We start from the raw sequence: 24,627 nt of genomic DNA on the forward strand, positions 1-24,627 counted from the left end.
ACCTTACTCTCTTGCTGGCTTTATGAGAAGAATACATACAAGTTGTATATGGCTGCTTGTTTCTTTTCTTCTGTAGAACTGCTTTCTAGATGAAGGTGGATTTGGGACTAGGAAACTAGCACAGGGTTTATTTAGCCATATGGATGCTAGAAACATTATGGAAACATAATGGTGAGGAGGTCCCTTTTGTCCTTTGCTGACTGTAACATTCGTTGTATTTTTGTGGTGGGCCTGAATACTATTTGTAGATTGCATTTTTTTCAAAAGTTTCCCCATGAGGTCCGTGACCCCTTTGATGTATGGCACATATATTTTATTTGTGGGTGGCTGTTTTTCTTCTTCAGTTCAGTGTTTTCTCATTTTTTTTGGCTCTTGTGATTTCATTCTTGGAGTAGCCATTTGGCCTGTGGGGCCCAATTCAGATGGCTGAGTTCAGTGCTGAGAAACTGAGCTTCACAGTTCCGATTTGCATGGTCTAGCAGTGTTTTGATTATGCCTCTTTTTTGTAATGGGTGGTGGTTAGAATTTTTGTGTAGGTACCGGTCTGGGAGGGTGTGTGGGTCTTCTGTAGACCTTGTGTCCCAATAGGAGGTCAGTTTTGTGTATGACCATGACAAGCCTTCGAAAATACAGGCTTATTTATGTTTTTTATATCTTATTAAAAATCAGTACAATAGATTTTTGTTAACAAAACAATTGTTTCACTTTAGGCTTGAAAAAGCTTCCTCATGCTTTCTTTGTGGTCAACAATTATAGGGGGGGTGGAAATAAAGAATTTTGAACAAGTAGGATGCCCCACCACAGGTGCTGCCACACTCCCCCAAACATGGGGAAATTGCCCGTATCACTTAAAGGGGATGAGGGGATTTTCTGAACAAAAAATGTTCATTTAAAAAAAGAGAGAAATGTTTTGGGGTGTAGTGGCTGGGAGGCCCCCAGGGTGCTAAAGATATGTGGTAAAAGTGCCTTTGGCAGCTAACTAGCATTGTGCACACCTGATTTACTCATTGCCCCAATGTGATATGAATTACCTTCAGCTACAAAGGCCTTTCTCCAAACTACTTATGGAGGGGTAGAGGCTCTCTGTACAGTAGATTATACAGTGAACAATCTGACATTTAAAAGAACAGTCTTTGCAACTAGCAGAAAAACCCTTCCAGCCTCCCAGGACACATGGTCATGTTGCATTTGCCCACAGTAGACAACAGACGCTGGACGTAGGTTGAAGCAAGAGATTGTTACTGAATAATATTTATTTAATCTATATGCTATCCACACTACCCAAAGGTCTCTATATCCCCATATAGCCTTCCACCAAAGACTGGAACTGAAGCATGTCTTCTCACATAGTATATATTAATAAGTGTCAGAAAGGTTTTTTTAAAAAAGCAACTTGTGCCAAAATATGGTTGTATTTTCATCAGCAATTTTATGAATGAGCAAGGTTAATGATAGAATTGTCACAGCCCCTGCCCCATTGCAATGCCAATATTGTGCACATTTATTCCTGATAAAGCAGTCTGTCTTCCATGCACACTTACTCTGTAGTAGGTTGGTTAGTCGTTAAGATCCCGCAACATTCTTTATTGTTTCAGTTTCAGAAGAGGTAGCCGTGTTAGTCTGTGCAAGCATATTAGACAAACTTCAAAGAAATAAAACAAAACTAAACAAAACAAGACAAAAATATGTGGCACCTTCAGGACTATTATATTTTAATGTGAGCTTTCATGGACAAGTCCACTTCATCAGCTATATAGGAAAAAATGAAATGGTGGATGAAATACCAGTTACACAAGTAACTTGACTTCATCCAGCATTTCATATTTTCTTCCAAATGTGAGAGGATGTCTTGTCCACGAAAGTTCACATTAAAATATAATACTTAGTCTTTAAGGTGCCACATATTTCTGTCTTTTTTGGGTTTGTTTTGCTTCTTTTTATTGATTCAATATCCTGTAAGCAGTCCTAAAATATTTATGTGTCTTCTGTGTAATAAATACCTCAAAGGTGAACTGTAGAAGATCGCTAAAATATTAAAGAACCGTTGAACAAATAAAACGAAAATCTGCAATCATCTCTGATCATCCATAGATAGAAAGATACTCTCCCCACCCATTCCACTTGTGGAAAAAAAAATTAAACTAAGAGCAGAAGGAACTAGGAAGACTTCACTGAGAGTCGAGTCTCACCGTAGTTCTGCCACTGCATTAACCTCTTGTGAGCAAAATCCACGATCCCCTCACCCACCTCTCCTGCAACTGTCTTAAGGATTGGCCTTTATGCAAGAGCAAGCATTCATCCCCCCAGATAGCACTTGGTTGGGGCTAAAAATACTTCTAGAAGCCTCAAAGCCACTGCCACATCTTGAGTTCTCTTATCCTACATGTCTCTATTTTTATCCCTATGTCGAGCATACTTGAAGCAGAGGCAACCACTCCTAAATTATTATTTCCTCGGAGGAGCAACATCCTCCTTTATCTCTACACTCAGACTTACAAGTGGGTTGCAATCACTGAAAGCTCTCACTGAAACAAATCTGTTGGTCTTTTAACGTGCCATAAAAAGTTAGTAAGGTTATCTACCCTTATTAAAGATTATGCAGCCTGAAGACTGAGCATTTTGCAGGGAAGTATCCTTGTTAGTCTGTTTTCAGCAACAATCCCAGGCATGTTCAGTCTCATTTGGGCACTGCATCAGTAGTATCAGAAATATTCAGTTTCAGTGGAAGTAGAACGCTGCCATTACTCCAGTGTTTGCAAAGGGATTCTGTGTTACAGAAGCAATCTAGTGGATTTTACCGTATGAGCAAAGTCTGTCTCTTCACTTCTAGTATGTGTGATGTTACAAAGTCAGACAAAACACTGCATCATATTTCATCATCAAAACACACCAGTTCTTACAGATATGACATGCATTTAGTGGGATTTTTGGTAAACATGGTCTGCTTCGGAAATGCAGTACTACTGAAGTTTGGTACTTAAATAAACCAAGTAGGGGATTAATAGGTAAAATATGTCTGTTTATGAGAGAAAATCATAAGAGCCTTTTAGTCATGCACTCCCACCACCACCCTGCACCACATGGCAGAAAGATTTTTTAAAGCCTTTTGCTTCTTATAAATATTTGGCACTGGTGACATGAAAATATAGAGGATCTATTAGTAATAAACATAACATGTCACTGTTTTACTTATTATTGCATCAGTGGTATCTCATCTGGTATAACTTTTTAAAAATAATTATGGTCTGTGTTTCTGATCATGGGGCGTTCTTGGCAAAGATACTGGAGTGGCATTGCCATTTCCTACTCCAGGTGGGGGACGACCGAGGATGAGATGGCTGGGCAGCGTCTGCAAAGCAACCAACATGAATTTGACACAACTACGGGAGGCAGTGGAAGATAGGAGGGCCTGGCGTGCTCTGGTTCATGGGGTCACGAAGAGTCGGACACGACTAAACGACTAAACGATGGTCTGTGTTGGAGATGTGGTACATCTGGCAGAGCACTGAATAAAGATTAAACCTTACTGGAAAATAGGATAACATTTTATAGAACAAATAGCCAGATATGAGCTTCCAGGGGGCCCTCCTAACATTGTCCTAATTATTTAAAAGCCTGTGTGAAGAGAACAAAGGTTGAATTAACTCATTAGTCATTCATTCATTCATTCATTCATTTGTTGTTACTCCATTTTTTTGGCTAACATCTACTATTGAACTGCAATTAGGGTAGGTCTGTTGAAGCTATGAAAATTGGATAGATGTTAACTCACCAGATCCCCACTGATTCAGTGGACCTACTCTAATTGCAACTTATTCCCAAGCTGTTTTCTGTCCGTTTTGGGGAGAAAGGTGGGATAGAAATAAATACATCCTGAGTTTTTGTTGTCATTCCAATCTAGTTCTTCACACTGGGAGACTAGGGATTGTAACCCTCAACATGTTGATCAGTGTCTCATTAGGCATTGATATATTTCTGAAAAAAATTGCCTAAGTCTAAACCTTCATTCTAACGGCAACTGTGCACTTGTCCAACTGAATTAACACACCATTTTGAAATGAGATAAAGCATAGGTGATGGCCACATGAGAAATTACATTCTTTCAGTCTTTTAGCAGCACAATAGAATCTCAAATACAGAAATCCAAAGGATAAAGCAGATATGCACATGCACGCACGCTTGTACACATGTGCGCACGTGGACACATACACAAACATTCTATTTCAGTCTTTGAGATTAATTTCTCTTGCCAGGAAGCAGTGACCATATGTTCTTTGGTGGTATTACAAGTTAAATCCTAATTGACTGCAAATTATGAAGATTAAAGTCACTTTGCATTTAGCAACTGTCTGATCAGCAGAAGTATGTGCAAAGTCCTGTTAAAGACATTACTGAAGCACAGTTCTAACAACAGAGATATTCTTCTCATTAGGTATAACATGGAACTGGCCACAAATCTTCACTGTTGAAAAGAACTTAAACCACCAAATGGAAATGCAAACAAAGCTGGAAAATCAGGATGACAAAATTAATTAAGGAAAAGAAACTAGTCAATCATAAACATTAGCTAACACACTGGTTCTGTTCAACAGTTGTTGTTTCTTTGGCTTCTACAGGATCTTTTGAATTCCATCTATGTTTATTCACAGTACCTTAGCTTCTTCTGACCTGCTCTCATCAATATATTTCCCTCTCATCTATGAGAACTCTCTGATAATATGGCCTCCAAATACAGGTATTCATGAACTAAAGATATCTAAAACTTTAGTTCACCGAAAATGGAAATATTAATCTTCTAATCCAGGGGGAAATTTTAAAGAGCTTGGTTAATAAAACACACTTGCAAACTACTGCATTTCTATTTTATTTTTAATTTTTCTCTTGTGTGTACTGCCTCTGGTAGTACTTTTCATATCTTTACCATTTAAACAAAAAGTTAACAACACTGAACTGCTGCTTTTAAAAACACCATGAAGCTGACTGCTATTTTTGTTGCAGTTCTACTTCGTGTACCTGATTTCAGCCATTTAGTGGGGAGCAAAATTTGATCCACTTTCTCAGGAACATCATCGGTTCCTATTCAGAAAGCAGTTAATCAAAATGTGAAGTCTCGTCAACATAATGACGTGGTTTAAGCATTACCTGATTTCCCAGGGTTCATTAAGAAGGTTTTGTAAGAAGGTTGTTACAACTAGAATAAAGCTGCACTTTATCTGGTCTCTAGCTGATGCCCTCTAGTTTAATAAGATTAGCCAGATTTAAGGGTTAGTGTTAGATAAAAGGGATATTCTGTGCAGAAGTAATGCTTAGCTATTCAGTGCTGATTCAGAGACAGACTAAAGAAGGGTCAACAGAAAGCTACGCTCTGCCTGAACAGGTTTTCAATTTCTTTCATGGTGCAATTCGTGGTGCACTTTTCTGGATGAACTAAAATGAAGAGCAAATACTTATGGCTGTTGATTGCCCTGCTGTGTTACAGTATCCATGCTGAGAGTGTCTTCCAACCCACGCTGGTGTTGGATGTTGCTAAACTTCTGCTGGATAATTACTGCTTTCCTGAAAACCTGGTGGGGATGCGTGAAGCCATTGAACAAGCCATCAAGAATGGGGAGGTCTTGGACATTGCAGATCCAAAACTTCTGGCAACTGTTCTGACAGCTGGGGTGCAAGGAGCTCTTAATGACCCACGGCTGGAAATCTCTTATGAGCCTTCAGCTCCTGTTCCCCCTCGACAAGAAACAGAGTCTTCTCCGACACCAGAGCAGCTCTTAAATCTCATCCAACATGCAGTGAAGTTTGAAGTGCTACATGATAATATAGGCTACCTAAGGATTGACTACATAATCGGAAAAGACGATGTGGAGCAAGTAGGTGCTTTTCTGGTGGAAAAAATATGGAAGACCTTGAGGGGGACATCAGCTCTGATACTAGACCTGCGTTACGCCACCGGCGGCCAGGTTTCCGGCATTCCTTTCATTGTCTCCTACTTATACAACGAGGACAAAGTTCTGCATGTGGATACTGTCTACAACCGGCCTTCCAATACCACTGTGGAAATCTGGACCTTGCCGAAGGTATTGGGTGAGAGGTATAGCAAAGAGAAAGATGTAATTTTGCTGACAAGTAAACATACCACTGGGGTGGCTGAAGATTTGGCCTACATTCTCAAGCAAATGCATCGGGCCATAATAGTCGGGGAGCGAACAGCAGGAAGCTCGCTGGACATCCAGAAGTTGCAGATCAGTACTTCCCAGTTCTATATGACCGTTCCTGTATCCCGTTCTGTGAGCCCCTTGAGCAGCAGTGGGCAAAGCTGGGAAGTCAACGGGGTGGCGCCATGTGTAGCCACCTCAGCAGAACAAGCTCTGGCCAAAGCCCTCGCCATTATATCGCTTCGCAAAGCTGTTCCCAGCAGTGTGAGCCAGTTGATGGATATCTTGAAAAACAGCTACTCCATGGTAGAGCGAGTGCCCACACTGCTGCAGCACCTCTCCACTTTTGACTACGCTTCTATTCTCTCTGTACAGGATCTGGCTTCCAAGCTCAATGCTGAACTGCAGACCATTTCAGAGGACCCACAGCTCTTCTTACGGGTCCCCAGCATAGGTGAGGCTGCAGCGACATCAGCCGAAGAGCAGATTGCCATGGCAACTGACCTGCCTGACAATGAACAGCTCATGAGAGCCCTGGTAGCGACTGTGTTCAAGGTGTCAGTACTACCAGGCAATGTGGGTTACATGCGCTTCGATGAGTTTGCAGATGCTACAGTGCTGGTCAAGCTAGGGCCATACCTGCTACACCAAGTCTGGGAGCCCCTGCAAGCCACTGACAATCTGATTATTGACCTGCGTTACAATCCTGGCGGCCCATCTTCAACTGCGGTGCCAGTCTTGCTGTCTTATTTTCAAGACCCCTCCGCTGGCCGTGTGCACTTTTTCACCACCTATGACAGGCGCACAAACCAGACTCAGGTTCACAACAGCAGAGCTGAAATGCTAGGCAAGCCCTATGGGGCACGGCGCGGCATCTATCTGCTCACCAGCCACCAAACAGCTACAGCAGCGGAAGAGTTTGCCTACCTTATGCAGTCCCTTGGCCGCGCCACCCTGGTGGGTGAGATTACTGCAGGCCGTTTGTCCCACACGCGCACCTTCTGCATCTTGAAGTTAGTGGAAGGAGCAGATTGTGGACTCCTTGTCAATGTCCCCATCATCACTTTCATTGACAACCATGGGGAATACTGGCTTGGTGGCGGAGTGGTGCCTGATGCCATCGTACTGGCAGATGAGGCTTTGGAAAAGGCAGAAGAAGTGTTAGAGTTCCATAAGCATATGCAAACCCTGATTGAAGGAGTTGGACAACTGCTTGAGGCTCACTACGCCATACCAGAAATGGCCAAACGAGTCCGCAGTACACTCAACGCTAAGTTAGCACAAGGGGGTTATCGTACAGCGGTGGACTTTGAGACCCTTGCCTCCCAGCTAACCAGTGACCTTCAGGAAGCTTCTGGAGATCATCAGCTGCACATCTTCCACAGTTTCACTGAACCTTCTCCAGAGGAACAGCCTCCCCACAAGACTCCCACTCCTGAGGAGCTGAGTTACATAATTGAGGCTCTCTTCAAGGTGGATGTGCTGCCAGGCAATGTGGGATATCTGCGCTTTGACATGATGGCCGAAGCAGACACGGTGAAGACCATTGGACCCCAACTACTTCACATGGTTTGGGACAAGCTGGTGGAGACTGATGCTATGATTGTCGACATGCGCTACAATACTGGCAGTTACTCCGATGCCGTGCCCATCTTCTGCTCGTACTTCTTTGATGCCGAGCCCCAGAAGCACCTGTACACAATCTTTGACCGCAGCAACTCTCACAGCACAGAGCTGTGGACTTCACCACAAGTCGCTGGCAAACGTTACGGCTCGTCTAAGGATGTTTATATCCTAATCAGCCATGTGAGTGGCTCAGCGGCTGAAGCATTCACTCGTTCTTTGAAAGACCTGCATCGTGCCACAGTAATTGGGGAACCCACTGTAGGGGGTTCACTCTCTGCAGGAATTTACCACTTGAGTAATACCCCACTGTATGCCTCCATTCCCAGCCAAGTGGTACTCAGTCCGGTCACCGGCAAAGTATGGAGCTTGTCTGGGGTAGAACCACATGTCACCACCCAGGCAGCGGAAGCCATGGCTTCAGCCCAGAATATTATTGCCTTGCGTGCCAAGCTGCCCAGTGTCCTGCAAATGGTGGGCAAACTTGTGGCTGATAATTATGCCTTTGCTGATGTTGGGGCTACAGTTGCAACCAAACTCGCTGGATATGCCCACAAAGACACTTACAGAAAGATCACTTCTCAGATGGAACTTGCTGAAAAAATGACCGCCGACCTAAAAACTCTTTCCGAAGATCGGCACCTGACAATTTCCTATATTCCTAACCATTCAAAGGATCACATTCCAGGGATTGTGCCAATGCAGGTATGTTCCTATTAATCTTGTCTGCAGGGAAGTCTATGTGAAAGAGGGACAGCTAGCTTAAAATTGCTTCCTGCTGGTCTGGTCAGAATTTCATATCAGAGAAGCAGGCACAGCAGGGATAGACTAAGAAGATTTTGTAGAGAATGTCTTGCCTTTCAAACATTGCCAGTACTGACTTATATTTTAAAAAGAACTCTTCTGCATTGTTACGCAAAGGAAATAGCCAAGGGACAAACGCAGCTTCCCTCTTCACTTTTTCAAAGTGTGGGGAAAGTGGTTTGTGGCACATCTCTGGCCCTGCTCCCAACAATGCTGGGCTCCCTCACCATCCACGTGGCAACATAATTATCTGAGGTACAGATCCCCATGCACTTGCTTGCACTAGGTAGTCTCCTTGGCCAGAGTCCAAAGGGAGTTCTGCATCATCAAGGCCAGAGTTACAGCTTTAGAGGATATTTCTGCATGCTTACTTTACTCTGCCATCTGAATAACACCTGAAAGGGGCTTATCTCTCCAGAGAAGGCTGAAGGATTAGTGCAAACTGCTCATTTCTAAGTGTGCAGGGAACACCAGCCAAGCATTTATGTGAGGAAATGTCCTTGGTACTGTACTTAATTAAGCCAGCTAAACCAAAACTCCTGTTTTACTGAGAGAAGCTTTTGTTTGTAAAACAGGAGTGCTACCTTTTAGCTATGTATTTTCTGCATTCCCATGGCTTGAAATGGGACTCAGTCTAAAGCATTCTTAATCAGAGTGCCATAGTCAGAGAACTGCATCTTCCCTGTTGTTACAATGATTTCTCCCCATCAATGGGATTGCCTTTGTTATGCATTATTTCTGGAATTAGACATGCAAAGGAAGCCATTGTTTACATTCCCAAAAAAATCCTGGTGGCATACGTATTTCTGCTTCTAATGTGTTTGCAAAACCACACCTTTTTCATCAATTCAGGGAGCTTTTCTTCCTAGACTGTCTATAATGCTTGTTTCTTACCCTGATACTCAATGTTGGTTGCACTGCTTCTAGCAAGGTCAGCTAAGACTAGGGAACACGGACAGCAACTGTAAGGTTGTCATAATGCACATGCATTACATACAGAAAGAACATAGGTTCAGTCCCTGACATCCACAGATGGGACTGGGAAAGACTGCTAGGTTCTGTGACATCAGCAGCCACTGACACTCTGCATAGCAGGCAATACTGAGCAAAAGAATGTATCAGCTTCCAAGACACCATTTCCTACAAGGCTTTCCTTGGTTTTGGGAAAAGCCATGAGGGGAAAATATGACCCCAGATGAAAATGGCGGGAGAAGAAAATGACAACCTTTTTTACCTAGATGGGGGGGGGGGAGATCTAATTGGTCCTGTTCTCCACAGCTCCCACATCAGAAAGTACCTACTAAATTTATGTACACCATATCTATCAAAGGTACAAAGGGTCTAAAAAGGGAACCTGGGCCCCATCTTTTGAAAAATATCCCAGAGAAGACAGTAAGAAGGGGCCAGATAGGAAAAAAAATGTCAGTCAAGATTCATACACATCACATTCTCTCAGAGTATCATCTGATCATTCCTTCCTGCTCTGATGAAGGAGTTATCTTTATTTTGCATTCGAGAAAAGCGGCCCCTAAAAGAAAGACGCTCCTGCAAGAGAAGGGAGATTGTGTGAACTGCATACACAAGCACATATATATATACGTATTCTGGTCACAGGAGTCACACAATTCACTTTAATCTTTGCAGTGATGATAAATGATATGATGTAACGCCTCAGCACATGAGGGGAGAGGCCTAGGAGAGGTGCAGTCAACTGGATTTCACATATTCTTGTCCTTTCCATGCTCTAAAATAGGGATATGCACCAGCATCAAAATTTGGATTCACAGTTTGGAATTACAACCCTTTGGATTTGGAGTTCAGAATTTCAAAAATCTAGAATTTCCAGAAATCTGGAACTTGGTTACAGTCAATATGAATACTATATAGTCATTATTTTCTCCTTTAAAAACAAACAAACAGGCAAACCATTTTTAAAGGATTACCCTGTGTCCTGTGATACCTTCTCAGTGGTTGTGCCAAACAAACAAGAGTGCACACCAATAGCCAGCAGTATTAGGAAATGACTATAATGGGCCTACTGACTGAATCTGGGAATACCAGCAAGAAATGCTGGCTATCTGTTACTGTGAGCAGTGTGTGTCATTCTCTCTCACCGAAGGAGTCCTTCAGAGAAGCCCAGCAATGGTAGGTTAATATTTAGGAAAATAAGTTTTTCTACAGATCCATGTTCCAAAGATGAGCGGTGCAGACTGTCGGTGCAGACTGGGAGAACACTCTCTCACTGGGAACACCAGTTGGTGGGCAAGAAAGCAGCCTCATTGCCATCTTGCCCTGGGCTCCCCAAACAGAGTCCTTCTCCGCCCAATAAGAAAAGGGTTTGGCCTCTTTTGGCTTGAAGGCCTCCTGCATGTACCCCTCAACCATGTTCTTCCTCAGGGATAGTGTCTCCTGAGGACAGGCCCTTGTCAGGCTTATCAAAACAGCATCCCACAAAGCTTGCCCTATTCTTGCAGGGGTGAGGGACTTGAACTCTAGGATACAATGGCTCATGCTGCTGTTTGGGATGCAGTGAACATGGCCAGTTTCTTCCTGCTCGGTGTGACCCCTCAATGCTAGCCAGACCTTCTTCACTAGCTGTTGCTGTATGTGATGGAAAGTTGGCTAGCGTTGCTCCCCACCTCCTCTTTCTGCTGCTTAATATCCATTGCCCACTGTTTAAGGGGGGGGGGGTCCAAGAGGTTTGCTAGAATATAATCCTTCTTCTTCCACCAGGAGGCAAACCTTGAGGAAGCAGGTCCTTTGGCTTGCTGGCCAAGCCACCTTTTCAGGCTTTGGGGGGGGGGGAGAGAGAATGCTGTTCTCCCCTCATTACGTCCTCCTTCATGCCAACAAACTCTTGGAACATTGGGATCACCTGGCTAAGGATGGCTATCTCAGCTGTGCGGATGCCCTCCTATACAGCCACGTTCAACAGGTCCCACCTATAACCTGTACTAGTGTGATGGCCTATGCCTGATGCCTCTACCTCCCACCAGTGCCCTGTCTGGGAGAGATAGGCATGTTTTACACCCTGGCTGCTCCAGATGCCACTTGTAAAATGGACCACCTGTGCCCTGGCCAACTCCTGTTAGTTGCCTGACACCCCAATATAAATCTGGCACCACTCAGCGGCTAAGGATCATTTGGGACGGCAATTGGTAATGGGGTAGCAGTTCTGCTACAAACCTGCAGAAACCAATGTTCTCCACCAGAGAAATTGGATGGTCATCCAGGTCTATCTTCTCCCCATGGTTAGAAATACTCTAACTTACAAATTCCTCATCTTCTACTATCTTTGTTTCCAATCAGCTGCCATTTCTCTGTTCCCAGTCTTCTATTTGTGGCCTTCCACTCAGATGGCTTGGTAAGGGTGTAAAGACACATTTTTTTTTCTCAACTTGCCTTTTTTAGCTGTTTCGATGGTTATTCATGATTTTTATTATTTTTGTTTTTTATTGTTCGATTCTATCTAGTGATCATTAGCCATTCTGAGCACTTTTTTAATTTTGGTGGGAAAGCATAAAAAAGCATAAAAAATAAAAAAACATTAAAAAGCATAAAAAATAAAACACAAGAGATAACTGAATAATTCTCTCTCACAAACAAAGAGAGAGGGAGAAAAAGAGAATAATGTGCAGAGGTAGTTTTCCAAACAATCAAGCTCCGATTTGTATCTGTTTATGAACGAAAAGGAATCAATGTGTTCATGTGGATGATTATGTTCCATTGAGTCCTAAGCTCCACTGGAAGCGTGGAAGGGACTCTCCACCACTTCAAAATATATGATAGATTTTAAGATCTCTTCCTCTTCTCTCAATAGTGGGGTGGATTGGTTTAAAAATTAAATTATGGTTTAATCTCCTAAAGAGATTTTATAAAATCTAGGATCATGCTTCAAAACCTTTTGTCAGGCAATCCACATGAATTTTTGCCGGCAGATTTTTTGTTTCATGTTGTATTGTGAGCCAAATTCAGTGAAAATTGTAGAAAATAGGAACAGATGAGTGTGGAGATTATATTTCTTTTTCATTCTCTCCATGTGAGAATACCTAGAAAAGTCATTCAAGCAGTGTTCAAGCCTATTTTTACCATTGTATCCTGAAGGAGGGAGATGCTGGTCACAGACCCCACATGCATTTGATACCTATATGCATACACAACATGAAACATTGCTCACATGATATGCACCTGCACGGTTGCTGGATATAGATTGTATGTATAGAGCGGCACCTTCATTGACTCTGTTCAAAGGAAGATGAATAGGAGCTACGATGCTGAACCAACCCCCAGCATTTTCTCAGTGAAAATATGAACAGCTTTCATCTTGAAGGTTAAAGCTTCAGTTCTATGCATGTTTGCTTGGAAAGAAGTCCCAATCCCAGTCAGCAAAGTGGAGTTAACGCAAGTATAGCTTTGGACATTTAAGTATCCCAAGAATTTCCAGAAACAAAGGCAAAATTGTTTCTCTTCATAAGACTGACAGTAACTGTCCATGTTCATAGAGCCTCGTGGCGCAGTGGTTAAACCGCTGTACTGCAGCCAAAACTGTACTCACGACCTGGGGTTCAATCCCAGGTACGTAGCTGGCTCAAGGTTGACTCAGCCTTCTATCCTTCCGAGGTCAATAAAATTAGTACCCAGCTCACTGGGGGGGGGGGGAATGTGTAGCCTGCATAATTAACTTGTAAACCACCCAGAGAGTGCTTGAAGCACTATGGGGCGGCATATAAACAGCACGCTTTCATTGTCTTTCATAAATAAATTCAGCCTGGAGGGTTCCCATTGAATTATGGAGGCAGAAGTCCACTAAACAAGAAGGTCCTGTTCTTATTTCATGGCTCTGTAATGATTTGATCCTGGGTCCTTCTAAACAAAGTCCGTCACTCTTACCATACTGTACAGGTTTTGTGTCAATGAGCCAAACTCAGGACTGTATTCAGACTAATTGTAGTCAAACTAACAAACTCAGTACTGCATTCACTAAGCCATTATTCTTGTTCTTGACAAATTGCTATTTAAAGTCAATTGCCATGTTATTTTGACCGTTTCAGATTCCTTCTCCAGAAATGTTTGAAGATCTCATTAAATTTTCTTTCCACACCAATGTGTTTGAGAACAACATTGGCTACTTGAGATTTGATATGTTTGGAGACTGTGAATTGTTGTCCCAAGTCTCTGAGCTGCTTGTGGAACATGTCTGGAAGAAGATTGTTCATACTGATGCATTAATCGTAGATATGAGGTAAGTACTTGACTAAAAATAGTGACCATAGAAATATGTCATGGTCATGGACAATGACAAAGAATTAGTCACAAGATTTACAAAATTGATTTATTTTTACCCTGCCTTTCGTTTTAAAAAAAGTCCCAAGGTAGCTTAGACCTCAGTCCCATTACTAAAAAGACTATGTACGCAACTTTTAGCTTACAAAGATCATGTCGTTTTGGGTAACTGCAATTTCTCAAACTACAATTTCGTTTGCATAGATATCTCCTCTGTGCTCTCATATAGAGATTGTCAGTCACAGAGCAAGAGGAACTTTCTGTCCCTTTGTTCTGCTAATAATAATCCTGGGATTCTAAACTAGAGCAGTACATAAATACAAAGCATTTGTTCTCACCTAAGTGGTGGCGCTGCGGCTTAAACTGCAGAAGCCTCTGTGCTGCAAGGTCAGAAGACCTGCAGTCGTAAGGTCAAATCCATGCAACAGAGTGAGCTCCCGTCGCTTGTTCCAGCTCCTGCCAAACTAGCAGTTTGAAAGCATGTGAAAATGCAGGTAGATAAATAGGTACCACCTCAGTGGGAAGGTAGCGGTGTTCCGTGTCTAGTTGCACTGGCCACGTCACCATGGAAACTGTCTTCGGACAAACGCTGGCTCTATGCCTTGGAAATGGGGATGAGCACTGTGCCCTAGAGTTGGATACGACTGGACTAAATGTCAAGGGGAACCTTTACCTTTAAGTATTACAGGAATGAAGAAAGAAGCATACTGCATTGTCTGGGTCATAACGTGACCACATATTTATTTATTTACAGCTTCTAGCAGGTTTAATGCTCACTGGAAAGAAAATGGCAGGTAGGGCCAAAGGTCCGCCATGTAGCAATATATTCCTGATCAAGCCATTGGTTTGGTTGTCATGCCATATTTCATTTCCTGGACAGCTGTCGTAAGATCAACCTGTTGTGCGCCATGCACAGATGACTGCCATCGTTGTTCCCTTCATTTGTTCTCACTATAATATCCTCTCCACTTTTGTCCACCAAGATGTGATGCTAATGCTTCCAATCCAGGATGGGAAATACATAAGCAGAATATTTCAAGTACTTCCCTAAGTGTATGCAAATCATTCTTTTGCACTGTTAAATAACTGCTTCCTGTACCTCCCATCTCAGTTGAATTGAAGATGCTGAAACTAATGCTCAAACACATGCTTTGTTTGTTGTTCCCCAGCCCTGTTTCTTCTCTTGAGCCCATCACTGCAGGGGATAAGAAGGCAAAACCTTACGTTTATTGCACTACAGGAACAGTGAATGCTCACCACTAAATTCATTTACAGAGCTTTGGTAGAACAAGGGGGGAAAAGTTAGCATTAAATTGAGAGTTAAATTTATTTATTAAACATGTTTTTACATTGCCTTTCTCCTGAAAAAAAAGGCCTAAGGCAGTTTAGACGCCAATCATTTGTTTTAAAAAAGCTAACTCTGTTTAAATTTGGTCTACCATGTTTTAGATTGCTTTAAATTTGGGTGATTGCACAAGGTATATGTAAGCACAGATTAGTTTGACAGGGGATTGTGATATTTTGAGTGGCAGTGAGTTTTGGGTTTTTTTACTCCTCTGCCAGAGGTCTATTTTAACACAGATGTGGAATTGATTCATTGAAATTGATTCCACATATGTGAATGCCACTGCATGTTATTTTTAAAAAAATTCTGCTATCTGATACAGCATTATACCAGACAACAACAACAACAACAACAACAACAACAACAACAACAACAACAACAACAACAACAACAACAACAACAACAACAACAACAACATTGCTGTGTGCTTGCCAAAGCTGGCCTCTTTGGTGCAGGCTACAGTTGCAGTCCCTGCATCATCCTGATCAGATGATGGGCAAGGCAATGTGCCAAACAGCTCAGGGGCACCACTGGCTTCTTCCCAGTGACCAGCCTGTCAATGGAGTGATAGCAGATGGGGCCACCTCCCAGCTGATGGATTCAGTGCCGTAGTTTTAGCCAAACAGCTGATGGACAGAAGGAATGCCACTAATGCAGAAAATCAATTATTTAAATATTTTTAAAAAGATTAGATAAAAGTATTTCTTAAACAGATGTAAAAGGAACAAAAAGAGAAATAATTCCTTTTTTAAAAATAAAACCTCTTAGGCAGCCAGTCACTAAGAGAAAACCTGCCTGAAGAGAAAGTTTTTTGCCTGCTTGCAGAAAGACAAGTAACAACAGGGCCAGCCTGAAAATAATTAGGTTATTATTTCCAAGCTCTGAGGGTGAGTGCTGTTACCCACCCAATTAACTAGGAAAGCTATTTGGGGACAAAGGGGTAAATAATTACATTTAATTATTTTCAAGCAATGCTGTTTTACAGTACAAGTGGCAGATGTTGTGGGCCCAATGACAATGAAGCCCGTAGTCGGGAAAGAAGGTTAACCCTCCCCACCCTGCAGTCTTTGCCCCATACAAAAGTCCTATCACAGATTAGGGGCCACTAGAAAAACAGGAAAAAAATTAAGTAACTGCTAAAATAATGCCTGTTCTGATCCTTAGTCAAAAGCAATTGGGTGTTTTGGAATGGTACGCAGACTGCCAATCTGGCCTTCCCTATTGATTGTGCTCAGCACAGCCAGAAAGAGGAAAGCGGAGAGCAGCTGCTTCTTTTATTGATAACGTGTGACAATAACTGATTTCAGTTCTGAATCAAATCCATTTTGTGGTCCAATAGCTGCCAACAACAATTTGTGCATTTAAGATGCATTGAGATTCAATGATTCGTAAGAAAATGACATATTAAACTTTTAAAGTTATTTGTGTAAAGCAGTTACCCATTGCTACAGCTTCAAGACCCCATAGAGATGTTAGCTATATAGGTGTAATTTTAAAGTAGATTTTTTCAAAATTAACAAAAATAGTTGTCTCTTGTTTTTTTAGAAAAATCTTAATGTTACCATCCTCCTGCCCATTTCATTGGCTGAAATCCTGTTGGCACACATTTATGCTACGTAAGGCAGATGATCTCGTCTGGCAAGGATAGGGACTTGAGTCAGGAGACATGTTGTCAAGTCAGTCTCAAGTCACACCAGTGACTTGACTCGGATTTGTTTTTTCAGTGATTTTGCCTCAGCTCACAACTCCCAACAGGATTTCAGGCATTGTTGTCTCAATACCTACAACACCAACATTGGGGGGAAAGAATTCCTGTTATTTATTTGTAACGAACTTCCAATCTTTGGATCTTACCAATACAGAGCAGTGTTTGTTTTGTGATGTTCCCATTATGCCTATGGGATATAACTATGTTCTCTATTAACCCAAGTTCACTGGCTTTGAGGGCAAAGGGGAAACCAACGACACTGAACATCTATTAATATAGGTTACTAGTGTTTATGTACCGGTAGTTCCTTCCAAGTTTGAGCTCCAGGGCAATTGCTTCAGTGCCCTAAAAGTGACTCGCCACTTCACTGAATATTTGAGCTCAAACTACCCTCTCCACATGTTGGAATATATGTCTGCCTCCTTGCTTGTTTGAATTGAACATAATTTGGTTATTCCCATCCCTAAATGTCTAAACAGATACAATATAGGCGGCCCTACATCCGCTGTAGCTGCTCTGTGCTCCTACTTTTTTGATGAAGGACAACACATTCTTCTGGACAAAGTCTACAACAGGCCAAATGATACAATCACTGACATGTGGACCCATTCTCAGCTTACAGGTGATGATAATTATATTGTGGATTTGTGGGTGTCAATACATTTTCCTGTATTTGCATCAGAAGGCTGTGGGTTTCATACTAGCCTAATATATTCAAGGCATATGCCACTGACAAACAGTTCTGAATAAGAAACAGACAAAAGCATCGTCCTATATGTGGTTTAGGCAAACTAATTAAAATACTCTTGCCAATAATTAATTGCACCACTTAAACACCATCTTGGGCCATTCAGTGTAGTGCAGAAGTAGCTGAAGAGGACCACATGTGTGGGGCCAAAAGCTATTTTGCAACTCCGGCTTCCTCGCTCCATGCCAAAATATATCTTCCCCAGCAGAAAACAATGTAAGCTGTATCTTGGAAGCCTGCTTTTTTTAAATAAATCGCAGCCCTGATTTCAAGCCAGTTCCACTTTTATTCTTCTCGCCTTTTGGCAACCTATGTGTAGCAAACATTGCCCATTCCTGCTCTCCTACCAAGCAGTTTCCTTTTAATTCACTTTGCAAGGTGCACCCAAATCGTGGTGTGTGGTATATTTGAGTTTTCATTTTATGTCCAGAGAATGGAAGGAATAGGAACAGGAAAAGTAAGAGCAAGAAAACTACAATGCACCTTTAAAATTAAAACATTGGTTTAATTAATACAGAGTTATTCATGCTTAGAGTTGGCCCTTTATAATCAATAGGATATACATTTGTCACTAATGTGTGTCTTACTAAAGTGGGGTGTAAGTCTTCCCTTGTCTCTTCTTCACACCAAATTAGAAAGTGCGAATACTTTTTCCTTGCCTGCAAGATGGTGAGATTTTTTTCCCTATAATCTTGCAAAGAATTTGTGTGTTGTGAGACTGATTTTTGTGGATTTGTATATATCTGCAAAATTCAAGTGGTGTCTTCTTTGCACAAACTATTAAAAATGCACTGGCTTATTAGCAAGCTTGTCAGCAACTGGCCTGCCCTTCTGTTCTTCCAATGTTTGTGTGTTTAGCTTTACAAAGAGAAAAGAAGCTATAGCTATTTTGCACAAATTGGTACAGAACAAAATGGTGAGGGAAACACTTGGTTTTTAAGTTGCTCTGTCTTCCTTGCTCAGAAGGTGAAACTCCCATGTGACTGGAGAATCCTCAAAGCCTACCTTTCTGTGTTGGCAGTACATCTCAGCCAAAAAAAGTGAAAGGTTTCGCATCCCTATAATTAATAAACATATTCTGACAAAAATCTGGATCTAACTGATTATGTGAAAGGAAGGTGAGGATTTGCCATTTTTTTCGACGTCCTTTCTTCCCTCCTATTGTCTCCCCTACCTTGTTTAACGTTTTGCTATTTAAAAATTATTTTTATAGATATATACCTCTTGTATAATTTTATGTTGTTAGCCACCTAGAGTGGTCCTGACCCGACCAGATAGGCGGGATATTAAATAAATAAATAAATAAATAAATAAATAAATAAATAAATAAATAAATAAATACATACATACATACATACATACATACATACATACATACATACATACATACATACATACATACATACATACATACATACATACTTATTTTCTAGCTTCTAGTGGAAACAAATGTTCTGACTTGCTGCTTGCTGTCTTGTTTCTTAAAGGCATGAGATATGGCTTCAATAAGGGCCTAGTCATTCTGACCGGCTCTGTGACTGCCGGTGCTGCTGAAGAATTTGTGTCCATCATGAAGAGATTGGGTAGAGCCTTCATCATTGGACAGAAGACCAGTGGGGGATGCCACTCACCTCAGACCTACCACGTTGATGGCACTAATCTCTATATCACCATCCCTGTCTCTAGATCAGTCATTTCTACTGATGAAGCCTGGGAGGGTGTGGGAGTGAGTCCTCACATGGCGGTTCCCAGTGAGGTGGCACTCATCAAAGCAAAAGAAGTACTCCGTACACACCTCCACAGTTCCAGCTAGTTTCAGAGAACAAAAGAAAGTCTTCCTGGAGGCAGGGCAAGAAAAAGCAAGGAAAGAAAGATGCTCAAGTTATTGATCGCTTGTTGCCACTGGACGGGAGGTGAGCTTTGATTCTGCAGATCTGTTGCAGGTCTCTGCAATAATTCTCCAGTTGCAATTCTTAGGCAAAACCTCCAAACACACAAGGAAAAGAAAAGAGATGAGGACTCACTCCCTACACTCAAATCTTATTTTGGAGACAAAATGGCTGAATTCACTCAAATGCACATAAGTAAGGTGGATGGTAATGGATAGCTGAAACAGTTTGAAAAGTTCTCAATTGGTTATATTATTTTCTATTTACAGATAAAGACTTTTCCATGGAGGTGTAAATTTACCAGCCATATACAATAGAATGTACCTTTCTAGAGTGACACCCCCCCCCCTTTATCTTCTTCATCCATTTGTGAGTAAGTTCATGTTATCTTGTACATGTTAAGCAATCAAGTAAGGAAACACTAATTCCTGAATGAGCCACATCAGAGTAACCTGAAAGGCTTTGCACACTAGGTCAGGTAAAAATCAGGTGAAAAGTCATCACAGCGAAGTGTACAAACACGGAACCTGTGAAGCAGATGTAGTTCAGGACTCAAAGAAGATAATTCTGTACGATATCTTTTTGACCTGGAGCATCACCAGGTCAGTGTTAAATATTGTACCAGTAAACATTCAGACCTGCAAATCAATTTTGAGTAGTATTGTTCTGTCCTGTACTATGCTGGATATCGCATCTACAAGTAGGTACTTATTTATGTTTCACAACTGAAGAATCAAAATTGGGCTCAGAGAAAGGATAGCCTCTCAGCCTAGTTGCTTAAAGAATCACATGGTGGAAAAATTACTGGACTCAGAGGTCATGGTTTCTCTCAGTTCAGTTCCCATTTCTCAGGCCAAAGGGATCACATGGTGGAGGGGAAATGGCTTCAGTGGAATATGTGAGGTCTTCAGAGTTCTGGAAGTTTCTCATCCCTGCCTATGGCTTAAAGCAAGGGATAAACAAACTCAGGACCACAAGAACTCTTCCCTGCACCTTGCAGGGTCATTTCCATGATCGGTACTCCAAAAGTATCTTACAAAAATGGGGTATTTCTAAAACAGGTTCCTTGCACTCTCTAATGACTGTTTTTAGAAATGAAAAAAAAATGGAGACTGAAACAAGGGGATTTGATGAAATTTCCTCAGAATCCTGGAGGGCTATAAGGATGTTGGGAGGCCAGGTTTTTTGAACGATTGTATTTCATCCCCTGAGAAACTCTTCTTTAACTCAAATTCCAGGCAGACAGCTGAAGATTTGTGGCTGTGTGATAGTGGTTTCTGTCAAAGATAATTCCAGATGAAGAGAACCCCTAGTTCTGTCAACCACTGCTTTTTTGCTATCTGCTCCAAGTGGAATTTCCATACGTTGTCCACACTTCCAGGGTGTATTACTCCTCTTGAGAATAATAATGATCAAACACCACATTCTTCAGAGGACACAGGTTGCTGTCCTCTGAAGATGCCGGCCACAGAGACTGGCGAAACGTTAGGAAGAACAACCTTCAGAACACGGCCAAAGAGCCTGAAAAACCTAGAACAACCATTAGATCCCGGCCGTGAAAGCCTTCGCGAATATAATAAACACCACATTGTTGGCGTAACATAATTAAGCAGACAATATTTTCCTTTCCCCTTGCCCTGTGCTTCATGATTTTATCCGTTCAGCAACTTTTTAGCATTTTTTATATGTTTACATGTGTAGCCATTTTAAAACAGTGAGCACAGGGTGAGTGGATTGCAGCTTTTACTTGTGAGTAATCACACTTTCAACTGTGCTGCAAATCCTGGCTTTTAAAATCATTTTTTAGAATCAGGTTGCAAACTGAAGATTGTGGTTATTTCCTCAGCCATCACCACCACTGCCCAATTCTCCAAGTGTAAGAAAGAGCAGCTTTGAGTAACTGTTTCTTCAGAGAGACATGGGCAGTTAATATTGATTTCAGGTTTTGCATCTCTGCCTCTTTGTATAGATGGTTAAACGAAAGCTAATTGGTCACACATTAGGAAGAGGGTTGCAGATATATAGCTAAATCCTACATGTTTTTGCTTATGTGTAAGTCCACATGCAGGGCCTTATGTCCTGTCAGTTCTTTTGGTTTGAGAGCGGCTGAAGGTTTCTCCTGGATGTTTTCCCTCCAGGTAATTTCTAAAAAATGTGATTAGACTTGCAAATACAGTACAAGAAAACAAACACAGGTTAATTGCAAAATGTCCATGCTAAGACAGTCAAGCATCTTTTATCAATTCTTGGAACTCTGCTTTTAATGATGTACTAATTATATTGTCTGGTCTAAAATTCAAATTAGATTGATAGTTCATTTCTATATATGCCTATTTAGAATTAGGGACTATTGGGTTCGAAAGCACCTGCACCTAGGTTAGTGGATATAGCATTGTAATCCAGCTCTTTATTTTTACATGAAAGTGGCACTGAAGCCAAGAATTTTAATTTGAACATAGAAACTATGCCCAAAATCTTACTGGTTTTCATAAAAGTTTTGCTAATTTGCCATGGCTGATTGATTAGATGCCAGGGCACACCTCCGTCATGCAATCAGTCATGTGACTGGACACACAACTGAGACACACTCTGGCACCTCATCATTTAGCCTTAATTAGCCATGGGAAGTTGTACAAACATTGCGCAAACACCAGTAGAAGTCTGGCCATTATGGTACTGTCACAGAAAAATAAAACTAATTTTAAAAGTAACTTGACCTTTAGTCTTCCTCTCTCCAAAAGCATATTTTTCCTGCCTTCAAGTATGTGTCATTCTTGTTGAATATATATAACTGGTTTGCTCATACTGCATGTGTAAAGGAATGATCAAGTAATATCTTTAATATACATCCATAATTTTTAGTGCTCTGATATGGATAAAAAGAGAAAGAGCCATTCAAGCTTTCCAAACTGCATTCTGCCTTTCGATTTACAGATCTTACATTAACACTGATGCACCCCATGGTTCATCAAAGCATTGGCTATTAAAGCATTTAGTGACATTCAAATGGATTTCCTTCTCCATGTTAACTTCTAAAAATCAGTTCAATATTCCTTTTTTTTCCTTTTTTTAAAGATCAAAATGTCAAATTATTCAGAAATCCAAGAGGTGTTTAAGATTCAAATGCAATTTTTTAGATATATTTTAGTATGCTGCTTATTTAATCTAAGATACTTGAGAATATTTTGAATTTGGCTAAATATATTATATGTTGCATAATCTGTTTCAATTTGTCATAAGAACAGAATAACGAATAATAATAATTTTAATTGCAGGAAAATTTATATTGCTTATGTTCTTTCTGTGGCCAAAAGCAGGATATAGATGTTTTCGTTATATGCCTCCTTTCTCTAAGGGGATTTGAGGTGGCTCACAATATTTAAAAGAATATAATTAAAAATAACAAGTTAAAGATTTAAAAACAATTAAACTATATGACAATAAATACACAATTGAATAATGAAAAGCAAGCAGACATTAAAACTATCATTAAATCTAAGAAGGCATTCAGGGATTCAATCATGATCGTTAAAAGCCTGCCTGAAGAGATGGGTCGTCAGCTGTTGATGGAAGGATAAAACAGAGGGGGCGAGCCTGATCTCCTGAGGGAAAGCATTCCCCAACCTGGGAGCTGCCACAGAGAAGGCCCTCTCTCATGTCCCCATCAGCCATCCCTGTGCTGGCAATGGAACTTACAGGAGGGCCTCCTCTGACAATCTCAAACGCTGAGAAAACTCATATAGGGAGAAACAGTATTTCAGATTGCCTTGACCCAAGCACTATCGACTTTATAGGGAATGACCAGTACTTTGAAATGGGACTGGAAATGGACGGGTAGCCAGTACAGTTGTTGTAACAGGGGCATTATAGGCTGCCTATAACTGGCCCCAGTCAGTAGTCTGGCTGCTGAATTTTGCATAAACTGAAATTTCTGAATCATCTTCAAAGGCAGCCCCACATAGAGCATGTTACAGTAATCCAAGCAGGATGTGTCACTGTAGCCAAATCAGACCTCTCGAGGAATGGACACGGTGCACCAGTTTTAACTGTGCAAATGCACTCCTGGCCAGTGGCGAAACCTGGGCATCCTGGCTCAGGGGTGAATCCAGGAGTATACCCAAGCTGCGAATCCAAGTTTTCAGGGGGAGTGTAACCCCATCCAGCACAGGTTGTATCCCTATTGCCTCATCGGCCATCTGATTGACCAGGAGTACCTCTACCATGTCTGGATTAAGGAAATGTCAGGAAAAGACCACATGGTCATGGAAACAATATAAATGCAGGAGAAGGTGATCGCTTGAATTGACCCTTAAGAATATTTTTTTAAAAAACAGTGATCTTCCATGATAACTGCAGCCTACATACTGTCCTGGGCAAAAATGTTATTTGGCTATTGTTAGATTTATCTAAATGTTTTAGATAATTTTTTTAGTTCAGTGCCTCAGGGCACTCACTTCTGAGACAACAGTTCTAATTCACCTTTTTTTTAGAAACTTTAGAAGTTTCAGCTAGATCATTGTTTTGTTCCTAATACCTACGTGTTACTTTGATCATATGCTGACTTATAAGGTTTACCAAAATACAAAGCAAAAAGTCTCTGCAATGAACAATACTCTTCCAAAGCTATTGGGAAGCAGTTGGGACACACAGCCACAAACCTAACTATGAACACAAACTACAATCTTGGCCCTATGCTATTTCACAGGTGAAATAAGCCAGCCCGGTTTGGTATAGATCAACTCATGCAAAACAGGTAGGAGTAGCACTCAGTAATAGCTGAAGAGTCGTTACTTGATACCTGAAAACATCCCAGTTGATAAAATCAATTATCTCCCTAGCATTTTAGCAGCTAATAATGAGACATCAAATGTGCGTCCACTCTTCAGCTGCCATCCTGCCCATCCCAGATTAAAATCAAGGTGGGGGGGAATTTTCAGAACACCTGAGAAGCTTGAAAGACCAGCAGAGAATGCCAGGATTGCATTGTGGAAAGAATTACTACCTCTCTTAAAATGGATGGGAATATATACCTGTGGAGGAGGCACCTCATTTTGGATCTCCCCACTTGAATACAC

General features: G+C 41.3%; 1 protein-coding gene across 1 annotated transcript; it reads left to right on the forward strand.

The window, feature by feature from the left end:
- Positions 1-569: 569 nt before the first annotated feature.
- Positions 570-23,871, forward strand: RBP3 (retinol binding protein 3). The gene is made up of 4 exons (XM_020809637.3): positions 570-8,480; positions 13,631-13,821; positions 17,395-17,537; positions 19,151-23,871. Exons 1-4 carry the CDS (start codon positions 5,433-5,435, stop codon positions 19,474-19,476), a joined length of 3,708 nt encoding a protein of 1,235 aa, XP_020665296.3. The 5' UTR covers positions 570-5,432; the 3' UTR covers positions 19,477-23,871.
- The last annotated feature ends 756 nt before the right edge of the window (positions 23,872-24,627 follow it).

The sequence above is a fragment of the Pogona vitticeps genome, chromosome 3 (assembly GCF_051106095.1).
Source record: "Pogona vitticeps strain Pit_001003342236 chromosome 3, PviZW2.1, whole genome shotgun sequence".
NCBI lineage: Eukaryota > Metazoa > Chordata > Lepidosauria > Squamata > Agamidae > Pogona > Pogona vitticeps.